We start from the raw sequence: 12,276 nt of genomic DNA on the forward strand, positions 1-12,276 counted from the left end.
GAAAAATATAGTCCTTATTTTCAAATTTTGTATATATAGTCCTATTTTTGAAAACATTGAAAGTTACAGTCATGTTTTAACAATTAGCTCGTGGAGAAAATGGTCCACCCATGTTATAAAAAGTTTCTTAAACTGAAAATAGACTAATTTTTTGGGACATTTTAAATGACAAAAATTAACTAATTTTTTGGAACGAACATCATAATATTATTAATCATAATAATCATTCATGTTATATATATATATATATATATATATATATATATATATATAGGGAGAGGTTCAAATAAGAACCATTAATAAAATAAGAACGGAGAACCATTTTAAGCCATTCGATCATCAAGATCTACGGTGGATGCATCATCTTGGTGGATGGATGCAGGTGCTGGGTTCGAATCCTGAAGGGAGCAAAAAAATTATTTTTTTCGAATGCATTAAATTTAATAGCGGATGCATTAATTTGTATAGCAGATGCAGTAATTTTATTGGTTCTTATGTTCTCACGATAATTGTGGTTCTCACTATAACCGCACCCTATATATATATATATATATATATAATAGAAAAATATGAAATTTAAACACGATTAGTAAGAGACCCCCTGTGTTTAGTTAGCAACATATATTATGACTTAGTCTATTCAAGTCATTGGTTTCATTTCATTTACTTAGAAACGTTCTAGAGAGAGAAGCCAAAAACACACACGTTTCTAGTGAGAGAAACAAGAGAAATGTGGCTTCTACTTCTGGGACTGCTTTATCTGCAAACTCACCAAATAAATAAACTTAAAACCAAATTCTTTTTAGAGAGAGAGAAATTAATAGAGTTGTATGATAGTTGATTTTGGTAGTGAAAGTCGTCTTGGGTTTGCAGAGAAAGATGGGAAGGCTTAAAATAGGGTTTGTCTTTTGCCTCTTTTGCATTCAATTCCTTCTCCCCATGTTTTGTATCCTCCCCCATCATATCCGCTCTCTTTCAATTACTCCATAACCGCCTCTCTCTTTGTCTGTATCTACACTATGCTCATCTCCAATTTCTCTATAAAATGAGATCACCATTCTAGCTTCAAACCTTAATCTCATTTCTCTCTCTCTCTCTCTCATGGCTTCTAACAAAGTCAGCAGCAGCAGCAGCGACCATCATCACTCTACACAATTAGTTCAACATCATGAGATGCAGCACAATGATCAAATCAATCATCATCAAAATAATAATCACATGATGTTTTCGTTTGGGATGATGCAATCATCCTCATCATCCATACCCGTACCCTTCAATATGTAGTAACAATTTTCACCTTTTTTAAATTATTTATTTTTCTCCTAATTAAATCTGATTGGGAATTGAATTTCGCAGAAGCAAAGAATCTGGCGCTTACGACTTAGGCGACTTGGATCAAGCTCTCTTTCTATACCTCGACGGCCAAGATCACTCTGCAGCTCAAGACCAACGACGTATATTTCTATATTACTTATAAATTAATTTTCCATCGGAATTTTAGAAAAACAGTAATTTTTTTCTTCAGCTTTCTCTTGATTCTGATTCTTTTCTCGGTCAGTCATGAGAGAAGTATGTTATAATTTGGCAGATTGAAACCAGTGGTGGGATTTGTACTGTCTTTGACCAGATCCTCAAAAAGATTTTCATTTTTACTAGCGGAAAAAAAAAAGAATATATGTTTTTTTTAAGGATCCTTGTTTTCTCAAAATTTGGACAGACATGTAACAAACTCCTGAAATATGAATTTGCTGCTAACTTTTTCATGTACGAACCACTATTTGGTTTTAATTTCCTTTTTCTTATAAAAGTTATTGTCCGATTTTAATTTACTCGAGCAAATTTACATTCAAATATATTTGTGTGTCTGAATTTCTGCAGAGAATTCTGGGATGAGGCCACACACTCTAAACATTTTCCCCTCTGAGCCCATGCATGTAGAGCCATCACCAAAGGTAATTATAATTTTAAAAAGGAAAAACGAAAAAACATTTTCTTGATTTCATCATCTTGAATAATTAAGTTTCTATGATATTTTTTCTTGTTTAAATGATAATGGGTTTGTTGGATATTCTTGTCTTTTGGTAGGGAGGCAGTGGTTCGAAGAAATTATCTGAGCCATCTAACCCTAGAAATGATGTTCAAGAACCGGCCAAAGTAGTTAAGGTTAGGACATTAAATTATTGCAATTAAATACTAAACAAATGCCCATTTGTAATAAATCTAATCATGTCCCATTAACTAAATGATGAGATTCATGTAACTGGGATTTTTTTTTCTTTTTAAATTACTTAATTGCAGCGTGAGGGAAACCGTAAAGGGCCTACCTCAAGTTCAGAGCAAGATGGTCCAAAAACACCTGATCCAAAGGTTTTTAATTTTATTTTATCTTTTTCACTAATTAAATAAACAAAATACTCACACACAACACACATACGTGGGGGTGTGTGTATTTTTTCTTGAAATTCTATGTTTTTGGAAACATTTCCTTATACTAAAAAATGCATGCAGACTTTAAGGAGGCTTGCTCAGAATAGAGAAGCAGCTAGGAAAAGCAGGCTTAGGAAAAAGGCAAGTTTTAATTTAGATTAAAAAAAATCAATAATTTCTTTAATCTTTGTTAATTGATGCAGGCTTATGTTCAGCAGCTGGAGACAAGTAGAATGAAGCTTACTCAATTAGAACATGAAATCCAAAGAGCTAGAGCACAGGTATTAATTAATCTCCATTAATTTAATTATTTCAATTAATTGCGGATGCCCTAATTAAAAAGTTTCTCAAAATTTTAAATTTATTTCTTCCTTTAGGGATTTTTCTTAGGTGGAAATGCTAATGCAGCAGGAGAGCAAGGCCTTCCTTGTACCAACATAACTTCAGGTATAAATAAACTCACTTTTTGTTTTTGTTTTAATTTCTATCTCAACTCAAAAAAAAAAAAAAAAAAACTAAAAAAATACGAGAAACTTATCCCGCCCACGTGGTCTGGTTGGTGGAGTGACGATTCCACGACTTAAAAAAGTCGTGGGGCGTGAATCTCGAAGTTAATAAATTAAATAATCGATTTCACGTGGTCCAAGATGCCGCGTGGTTCGACATGGAGTATGCACGGTGGCTGGAGGAGCACCACCGCCTGACGGTGGAACTGAGGAGTGCCGTCCACGAGCACCGGCCGGAAGACGAGCTCGGCATTCTGATAGACAACTGCCTAGCACACTACGATCAGATCATCAGCCTCAAGAACGTGATCGTCAAGTCGGACGTCTTCCACATCGTCTCCGGCATGTGGCGGACCCCAGCGGAGCGCTGCTTCTTGTGGATTGGCGGTTTCCGGCCGTCGGAGCTCATTAAGGTTCGTTTGCTTACGTAAGTAAAACCCTAGCTAGTTCAATTAATATGTCTATATATCCAAAAATAACAAAACCTAAATTAAAGGGCAATTATCATATTAACTCCTATATATATATATACACTATTTGCTTAGTTCCAAAAATATTTTAAACTTTCAATGATCACAATAATTAAAATATTTTAAAGGATTTTTTGTTGATTTATTGAGAGCTTAATTAGAATGTTTTTTAGACTAAGCAAAAAATTTAATATTTAATTAGATAATTACCCAAAATTAAAAGGTGGAAACAAATTTTTGATGAAAATTAATTATGTGTGGGTGTGTGTGTAGATAATCTTGAACCAGGTGGAGCCATTGACGGAGCAGCAAATGGTGGGGATATATGGACTGCAGCAATCAACACAGGAAGCAGAAGAGGCTCTCACTCATGGGCTGGACGCATTGAATCAATCTCTCACTGAAACCATAGTTTGCGACACTCTCACTCTTCCACCAAACATGAACACATACATGGCGCAGATGGCTGTCGCCATTAACAAACTCACAACTCTCGAGGGTTTTGTTACACAGGTAATTAATTCAACTCAATTTTTACCTTTTTTATTTTATTTTAATCTAGTCATTTATACATACTTATATATATTGGATTATCGTAAAAACTTACTTTTTTTGTAAAAATTACGAATCTCTTACACTTAGGTGAGTTTGTTTTGAGGTATAAGGAAGAGTATAAGCTTCATTTAATTACCACTTTATTCCTAGTTTGTTTTGACGTAATTAAATTTCAGGTAAGCCGTATAAAATTCGGGCAACACATTTTCCTTTGAACAAGGTATAATTTTGTACTTAAAAAGAGGGTGATATAAATTTATACCACCTTATATAAAGAGTGATAAATATATTAACATTTAAAACAAACAAAATATAAAAAATATGGTTCATACCTTATGATATTATTCTTCTATTTAGATGGATAAAAAGCAAAGACACTCTTAATATATAAAGTAATTTGCGCCCCTTATGAGATTTGAACCCAAGACCACGAGCCACGGCAGTTGCTTTATAGGTCACTATAATAAATTTGTAGGTTAAATGCAACCGTTTCTTAGTTTTTACATTATACTACTCCTTCCATCTCACGAATCTTGACACATTTGGGTTCGGCACGGGAATTAAGGAATTGTAGATTAGTGTTTTAAGTGTGTAGGTAATAAAGTATAAAAGTGATAAAGTAGGAAAGAGAATGTAATAAAGTGATAAAGTAGGAGAGAGAATGTAATTAAGAAAAAGGATTAATTATTACCTTATTTGGAAATATGTCAAGATTCGTGAGACGGCCCAAAAAAAAAATACGTGTCAAAATTCGTGGGACAGAGGGAGTATAAGATTTTTATTTTATTCTAATTCTCTCTATATATGTATGTAGATACGACGTAATATGCATGTCTCTTTTTTTTTTTTCATGTCTCTTGAAATGTTGTTGATGTAAATGTGGCTTAATTAGCATTAAAAAAAAAAGGTGTGGCTAAACTAGGGCATCATAATGAATTAATGATGTATGCATCATATCGTTGCATGCATGCATATAAAAATTAATGTTGCTTTGTTTCAATGTGTATGTGCGTGTATTTATGTTCATATATTCTAACACAGGATCCTCCGAAAACGAAATTCAGCGAAGCTCTAGAATTAATAAGGATGGACTAAAATTATATCTATATGAAATATATATATATATATATATATATATATATATATATATATATAATTAAGGACATATTTGCTTGGTGTCACTGTCACAACTCTTTGACTTGAAAATACCATGAAAGAAACTACCCACCGTAATTTTTGAAGAAAGAAACTGATTTCTTTTTATGGAATTAGTTTTCTTAGTTTTTCTTGCTGGATATATCTATGAATTAGCACGCGCACACGTATAATGATTTTCTAGTAATTAGCCTACTTTTCCTTTAAATAAGTATATTTTTGTGAAGCACAACCAACATCCATAAGTTTTCCATGAGTACGAAAAGTTGCCTATTTAATTTGGTGTGTGGATGAATTAAATCTCTCTCTCTCTCGATCCAAACGTATGTGTGTTCAACACGTGTAATAACATGTCAATATGTTCTAAATTAGTAGTAACATATAGTAAACCGAGTTAATAACCGGTTTTTTTTTTTACCGCATGTCTTCTAGCTAGTCAAGAATCTTAATTAATTACTAGCTAGAAGCATGCAAATTGCTTAAACCTAAAGTGATCTTACACCAAACTACAAAATAAAATACTACTAATACACTACTTTGAGTTTTGATTTCAAATAAAATGGATATATGTACATATAATACACATCAAATTCTTGTACATCATGCATTTATTTCTTGATATTTCGTAGGCACTAACCTAGCTTTATCTTGAAATGTTAATATGTTATATTTATGTTTGAGCATTATTTGAGATCATATATTCTTTTTTTTACTGCATATAAGATCTCTTCAATTCCATATTAATGTCAAGCTAGAGTATGAAAATTTGACGTTTTTTATATATAACTTGACAGATATTTGGTGGGCGACTAATTGAATTAAAATTTTCTTTTGACTGATACAGATTATACTGCATGCATATTCGACAGATGTCAATATAATATTAATGTAACGTACAGTGTTTCGAGTCGAGTCATAATTTTGTTTTTCTATATTAATTTGTCTTCTAGTCATAAATCTTGCTAGAAACATGCAAAAGCTAATTAGAAAGTCATTTGCCACCCCCTTCATAATATGAAAATTAAAAACTCACAGGAAAAAAAAAAGAAAAATAAATAAAGATATATTTCCACCACATCTTGATTATTTATCTAAACTTATAATTATGAAACTCACACCAAAGAGTTCTATTTAATTTTGATTCAAGTGGGAGTATATGTTATAGTTTTTGTTTGATTCATTACTTGTTATAGGGATTGACCTACTTTTTTAATGTTATAGTTTTTGTTTGATTCATTACTTGTGATCTTCCTTCACTCGTTGATTTATGTTATATATATACAGTTTAATAGGCCATTGTTAAAATAAAAATTAATCTTAATCTATAAAGTAAAAAATTATCTTTATCTTTTTAGATTATGAATATTTAGACTGAATGCTTCAATTTTCAAAATGAGTTTGTGTTCTTGAATTTGCAACCCTACAAAGGATAAAAAAATACGAATTTATTATTTTTTACAAGAATTGATTAATTCGTAATTTAGAAGTTAAGAATGGTTCGTATTATAATCGCACCTTAGCTCGTTATATAGTTAATAGTGAATTTGTTCTTTTTTTTTTTTTAAACGAGTGAATTTGTTTACTTTTAAGTTAATATAGATTAAATTAATTAATATAGATTGCGTCTGTGCATTTTATACACGTGTTGGCGGGTAATAAAGTTGTATGGTATAAGTTAGTTGAGTCGGATAACACTCATTTTCTCCTTAGTCAAGAATCTTACTAGAGGCATGCCAACAAATAAAATTAAAATAAATCCACCATCCCCCATTCAAAATATTATTATTATTATTATTATCTAAAAGCCAAAACGGTCATACACCAAACACATTACAATTCCTTGTCTCTAGATATTCTAATCAATCAAGAATGACCTTTCACATATAATTCAAGGGATGACACTACATGTAAATATCTAAAATACTTCTGCATTTATAAAAATGTATTTTAATATTTTTCTATATTTTAATTGGTATATATATATATATATATATATATATATATATATATATATATATATATATAGGGGAGGGCTAGAATAAAAACACTCTTAAGTGTATAAAATATAAATGATTTTCAGCCCTTAGATCATCATCATCAACGGTTGATTCGTAACCCTTTTGGATGAATTCGTGGTCCAGGGTTCAAATCCCAAAGGTAGCAAAAAATTATTTTTCACAATTCGTAACCATGTTGGATGAATTCGTAATCCTGTTGGATAAAATTCGTACATTAAAAAACATTTATATATATATTTTAAGAAGTGTTTTTACCGTAGCCCTCCCCTATATATATATATATATATATATATAGGGTTGGGATCTATGAAGAAGTAATTATATTTCGTTCTGAATAAGTCAATAAATTTACCGAATAAATCACGCGTGGCACGAATAGTTATTTTACTGAATAAACACGTACATTTTTCGTTCATACGCTCGCGTGATTTATTCAGTAAATGTATTGAGTTATTCAACCTTCGTTGTTTCCTTCTACATTTAGCATTCTTTATTGATCCATTCCCTATATATATATATATAGGGGGCGGTTATTCAATAAACCACCCTTATTTTAAGAATTACGAACCAACAAAAATGCATGAATTTTATGTATAACACGCATGAATAAACTGTATAAAGGCATGAATTGCGAAAAATAATTTTTTGCTACCTTTGGGATTCGAACTCAGGACCATGAATTTATCCAACAAGGTGATGAATCAACCGTAGATCTTGATGATCTAAGGGCTGAAAATGGTTCCTAATTTATATTTTAAGAAGCGTTCTTATTTTAGCCTTCCCATATATATATATATATATATCACCTAAACTTCCACATAGCAATGGATCTAATTAAAGACGCATTAAAAGTCAACATTCATGCATGATTAGTTGTACATGTAATAAACTCTCGTCATCAATAATAATAATAATAATTATTATTATTATTATTATTATTATTATTATTGTTGTTGTTGTTGTTACTTTTATATATATATATAATTAGTTATAAAAAATAAATGGTTGAGTTGGTGCAGGCTGATAACCTGAGGCAACAAACCCTTCACCGGCTTCAGCAAGTTCTGACGACCCGGCAAGCGGCGCGGTGTTTTCTAGCGATCGGCGAGTACTTCCACCGGCTCCGCGCCCTCAGCTCCCTCTGGCTGAGCCGGCCCCGCCAGGACTAATGGCGCCGCTGCAGGAAAACCCTACCTAGCTAGTTTAGTTTAAAACATAGTAATATATATACTTTAATTTTCTAGGTAGTTCGCTTTTTAATTTCTTTTTATCCTAGGTATGTATAGCAGATTCTAAGAGTAGAAGTAGCTCAAACTCTCTCTCTCTCTCTCTCTCTCTTCACTTATCCTGCTCGACAATTTTGTTGGAAATTTTACAAAGATGTGGTTGAAATAATAATTATTAATTACATGCAGAAAGAAAGCATATACAAATTAAGGAATAGAACTGAAATATAATTATTAGACCAAAATTGTTATTTTTGTGAGATAGAAATTAAATTAAACATCAGTAGGTGCAGGGGTGCTTCAATGGGCGCGATATGGGGGAAAGAACTCAAATAGTCAAAAGAGACCATATATTTAAATAATTTGAGTTTATTGACACACACAGACACAATATATATATATATATATATATATATATATATATATATATATATAATAGGAAAATTTGATGTGTAAAATTCTCGGAAGTGTAGTTGGTACTTGGTAGTAGATAGACAATTCAACTGATATTTTGTTTTATTTTATTTGTTTCTTTCTTCTTTTACAACCACTTTCTCTCTCTCTCAAACACACACATTTTTTGTTATCAAATGAGTTTTAGATTGTGTGTGAGTCGGTCAAGCGGTAAAGGGGTTAATATTTAAGGCCAAAGGTCTTGGATTCGAGTCTCCTATGACGCGGTTTTTAATTTTTTTATTTAATACTGTTAATTTATCAAAAAATATTAAGTTAAAAAATTAGCATATTCTAAGCTCATTCGGGTTTTTGAATACTTTAAACTCATTCGAGCTAATTGAACCCATTCGGATTTTAGAATGCTTTGAGCTTATTCGAGTTTGTTGGACCTATTCCAGCTTTGACATTATTAGAGAAACTGAAATGAGGAGAATTTTGTATTTTTCATTATGAAACTTACAATTGAGAGATTACAAGAGTACAACACTTATATATACACTCTATTTGTACGTTATCCTATAGATACAGAATACATACAAATAGGGCTGTCTAAATGGATATCGGGTATTGGTTAACCCGATATCCAAACCGAACCGAAGCGGGTTCAGTTATCCGATAACCGATTTCGGTTACTGGATTCATAAAAATTTCGGTTATCGGTTAACCCGATAACCGAATCGGGTTAACCGAATAACCGAATTTAAATAAAATATATTTAATATATAATTATTTTAATTATAATTTCTATTTTTAATTCCTAATTCTAACATATTTCCTAAACCTAACTTACGCACACAACACACTATCAGCCACCACTTACGCACACAACACACAATATCACCCACTCACGCACACTCACACAACAACCATTCAAGCCACCGCCGCCCTTAGATGTCGGTCGCCGTCGACCGCGCTGCTGCTTGATGCTCGTCGTCGCACGCCACCAACAAACAACACAGCAGCTTCAACAGTCCAGCCGTCTCCACCCGTCCGCCTCACCACCGGTATCTCCAACCGTCTCCGCCCGTTCGCCACACCACTCCGCCTCCAGTAGCTACCTCCAGCCCGAACGAGCAGTCTGTATACAAATTCAAAGTTTACTCACAGATCTAATATTTGCGTAATTAATTGTTGTTTGTAATTGAATTTCTAGCTTTGAAATGTTGAATTTGTGATTGAGATTTGAATTTGATGTTTGTAATTGCAGCTGGAACGAGCATATGCATTATTAGATCTGTGAGTTTTTTAATTTCTGAAATTGAATATATTATTTTTTAGGATTTAAATTGAAAATATGCATATTTTTTTTCTTTTTCGGTTATTTTGGATTAACCGAACATTCAAAACGGTTCGGGTTTGGTTATTAATTTTGGGGAAATTTCGGTTCGGGTAACCGAAATTTTCGGTACGGGTAACCGAAACCGAACCGTTCGACACCCCTACATACAAAGTAGCTCAACTGCACTACTGATTTCCCAATTCTCTAACTAACTATTCAACCGCATATCTGTTGCAACAATATTGTTGTGCTATTGTTGAGCCACTGCTGACGTGGAAGATACACCAATACACCCCCGTGAATCCCAACCAGGGGAAAAAGCATGTAGATTGAGACGGTCGCGAAGCAACCGAAAACACGAGTCAGCTAAAGGCTTTGTAAAAATATCTGCCAATTGTTCAAGTGAAGGCACATGCCCTGCATCAATAGAGCCATCAGCTATTTTTTTCACGTATAAAGTAAATATCCACCTCCACATGCTTAGTACGTGCATGAAAAATAGGGTTGTTGGCTAGAGCAATTGCACTGTTATTATCACACCAAATCTTTGAAGGACCAGAAACATGAATGCCAGGCTCCAAACACAACGCTCGAACCTAGAGAACATCAGTGGTAGCGGAAGCCAAACTTCTATATTCTGATTCCGCGCTACTACGTGAAACGACATCTTGTGTCTTGGCCGACCAGGTAAGAAGATTCGGTCCAAGAAAGATAGAATTACCTCCTGTAGAACGTCGATCATCCAGGCAACTGGCCCAATCGGCATCGGAGTAGCTAGTCAGTTGAAACGACGATGCTGAGTGGAAATAGAGCTTCAAATCAGTGGTGCATTTTAGATAACAGAGGAGGCGCTTACAAGCACTCCAATGATGATCAGTAGGGGATTGCAAGAACTGACTTAGCTTATTGACAGAATAAGCAATATCGGGCCGAGTAAGTGTCAAATATTGCAACGCCCCAACAGTGCTTCTATAAAGCGTAGGATCAGCAAATGAAGTACCAATTGCTCTAGAAAGCTTTGAGGCAGGAGATATAGGAGTAGGACATGGATTGAAGTCTATCATCTTTGTCTGTAAGAAGTTCATGGATGTATTTTTGCTAACAAAGACTAAAGCTTCCTACAGAATGTTGCACCTCAACACCCAAGAAATAGTTGACAGTACCCATGTGTTTTACAGAGAACTTTTGATGCAAATGATCAATTATAGGCTTTACCAATATAGAATCATCCCCAGTGATGAGGATACCATCAACATACACCAATATGATAATAAGGGAAGTACCTTTAGACTGGAAAAACATGAAGAAATCAGAGGCAGACCCAGAGAACCCAAGAGAGCAAATTTCAGAACGCAAAGTGTCATACCAAGCGCGAGGGGCTTGCTTTAGCCCATATATGGCTTTGTTAAGCTTACACACGTAGTCAGGATGCACTGAATCCTCAAAACCTACAGGTTTAGCCACATATATAGCATCTGTGAGTTCACCATTTAAAAATGCGTTATTAACATCAATCTGCTGAATTTGCCACCCTTTAGTTGCTGCCAAGGAGAAGATTAGACGAATAGTAGCTGGCTTTACTACCGGACTAAACGTCTCTAAGAAATCCACCCCTGCCAATTTCTCAAATCCCCTTGCTACTAAGCGTGCTTTCAACTTGTCAAGAGTATAGTCTGGATTGAGTTTGACTCGAAAAACCCATTTATTGCTTATGACTTTCTGAGAGAAATCTGGAGGTACCAGCTCCCAAGTACCTTTGCCAAGAATGGCATCAAATTGAAGAATGGCATCAAATTCTTTACTCATAGCTACCCATAGAGCCTACCATCTGTACTGAGACACTTGTAGCCCTTATGGTTGGTGCTATAGCCTAGGAAAACACATTTGGTTGACCTAAATTGTAGTTTATGTGTGTTGTATGGCTTTAGGTAGGGAAAGCAGGAGCAATCAAACACTTTAAGGTACGCATAGTCAGGAGTTATTTATACAAGACATAATAGGGAGAGTTCATGTGCAATGTTGCAGTAAGGAGCCTATTAATAAGATAAACTGCAGACTCAAAAGTAGACCATCAAAATTGAAGATGAAGTGAAGCTTGAGACAGTAGAGTAAGACCTATGTCAACTATATGTTGATGTTTACGTTCAGCTCTACCATTTTGTGTATGTATATGAGGGCAGGGAT

General features: G+C 33.8%; 1 protein-coding gene across 3 annotated transcripts; it reads left to right on the forward strand.

The window, feature by feature from the left end:
- The first annotated feature begins 675 nt into the window (after positions 1-675).
- Positions 676-8,553, forward strand: LOC130988900 (bZIP transcription factor TGA10-like). Of its 3 annotated transcripts, none has more exons than XM_057912877.1 (11): positions 676-1,280; positions 1,357-1,454; positions 1,879-1,952; positions 2,086-2,163; positions 2,299-2,367; positions 2,509-2,568; positions 2,631-2,708; positions 2,805-2,874; positions 3,075-3,346; positions 3,677-3,916; positions 4,135-5,037. In XM_057912877.1, the coding sequence occupies exons 1-11, from the start codon at positions 1,102-1,104 to the stop codon at positions 4,171-4,173; spliced, it is 1,257 nt and encodes a 418-aa protein (XP_057768860.1). In that variant the 5' UTR covers positions 676-1,101; the 3' UTR covers positions 4,174-5,037. The 3 variants fall into 3 exon arrangements, with proteins under 3 accessions (XP_057768860.1, XP_057768859.1, XP_057768861.1); XM_057912876.1 differs by lacking the exon at positions 4,135-5,037 and adding an exon at positions 8,151-8,553 and having other exon boundaries at positions 679-1,280; XM_057912878.1 differs by lacking the exon at positions 4,135-5,037 and adding an exon at positions 8,151-8,553 and having other exon boundaries at positions 679-899.
- The last annotated feature ends 3,723 nt before the right edge of the window (positions 8,554-12,276 follow it).

This window comes from Salvia miltiorrhiza, chromosome 6 (genome assembly GCF_028751815.1).
Source record: "Salvia miltiorrhiza cultivar Shanhuang (shh) chromosome 6, IMPLAD_Smil_shh, whole genome shotgun sequence".
In the NCBI taxonomy this organism is placed as follows: Eukaryota; Viridiplantae; Streptophyta; class Magnoliopsida; order Lamiales; family Lamiaceae; genus Salvia; species Salvia miltiorrhiza.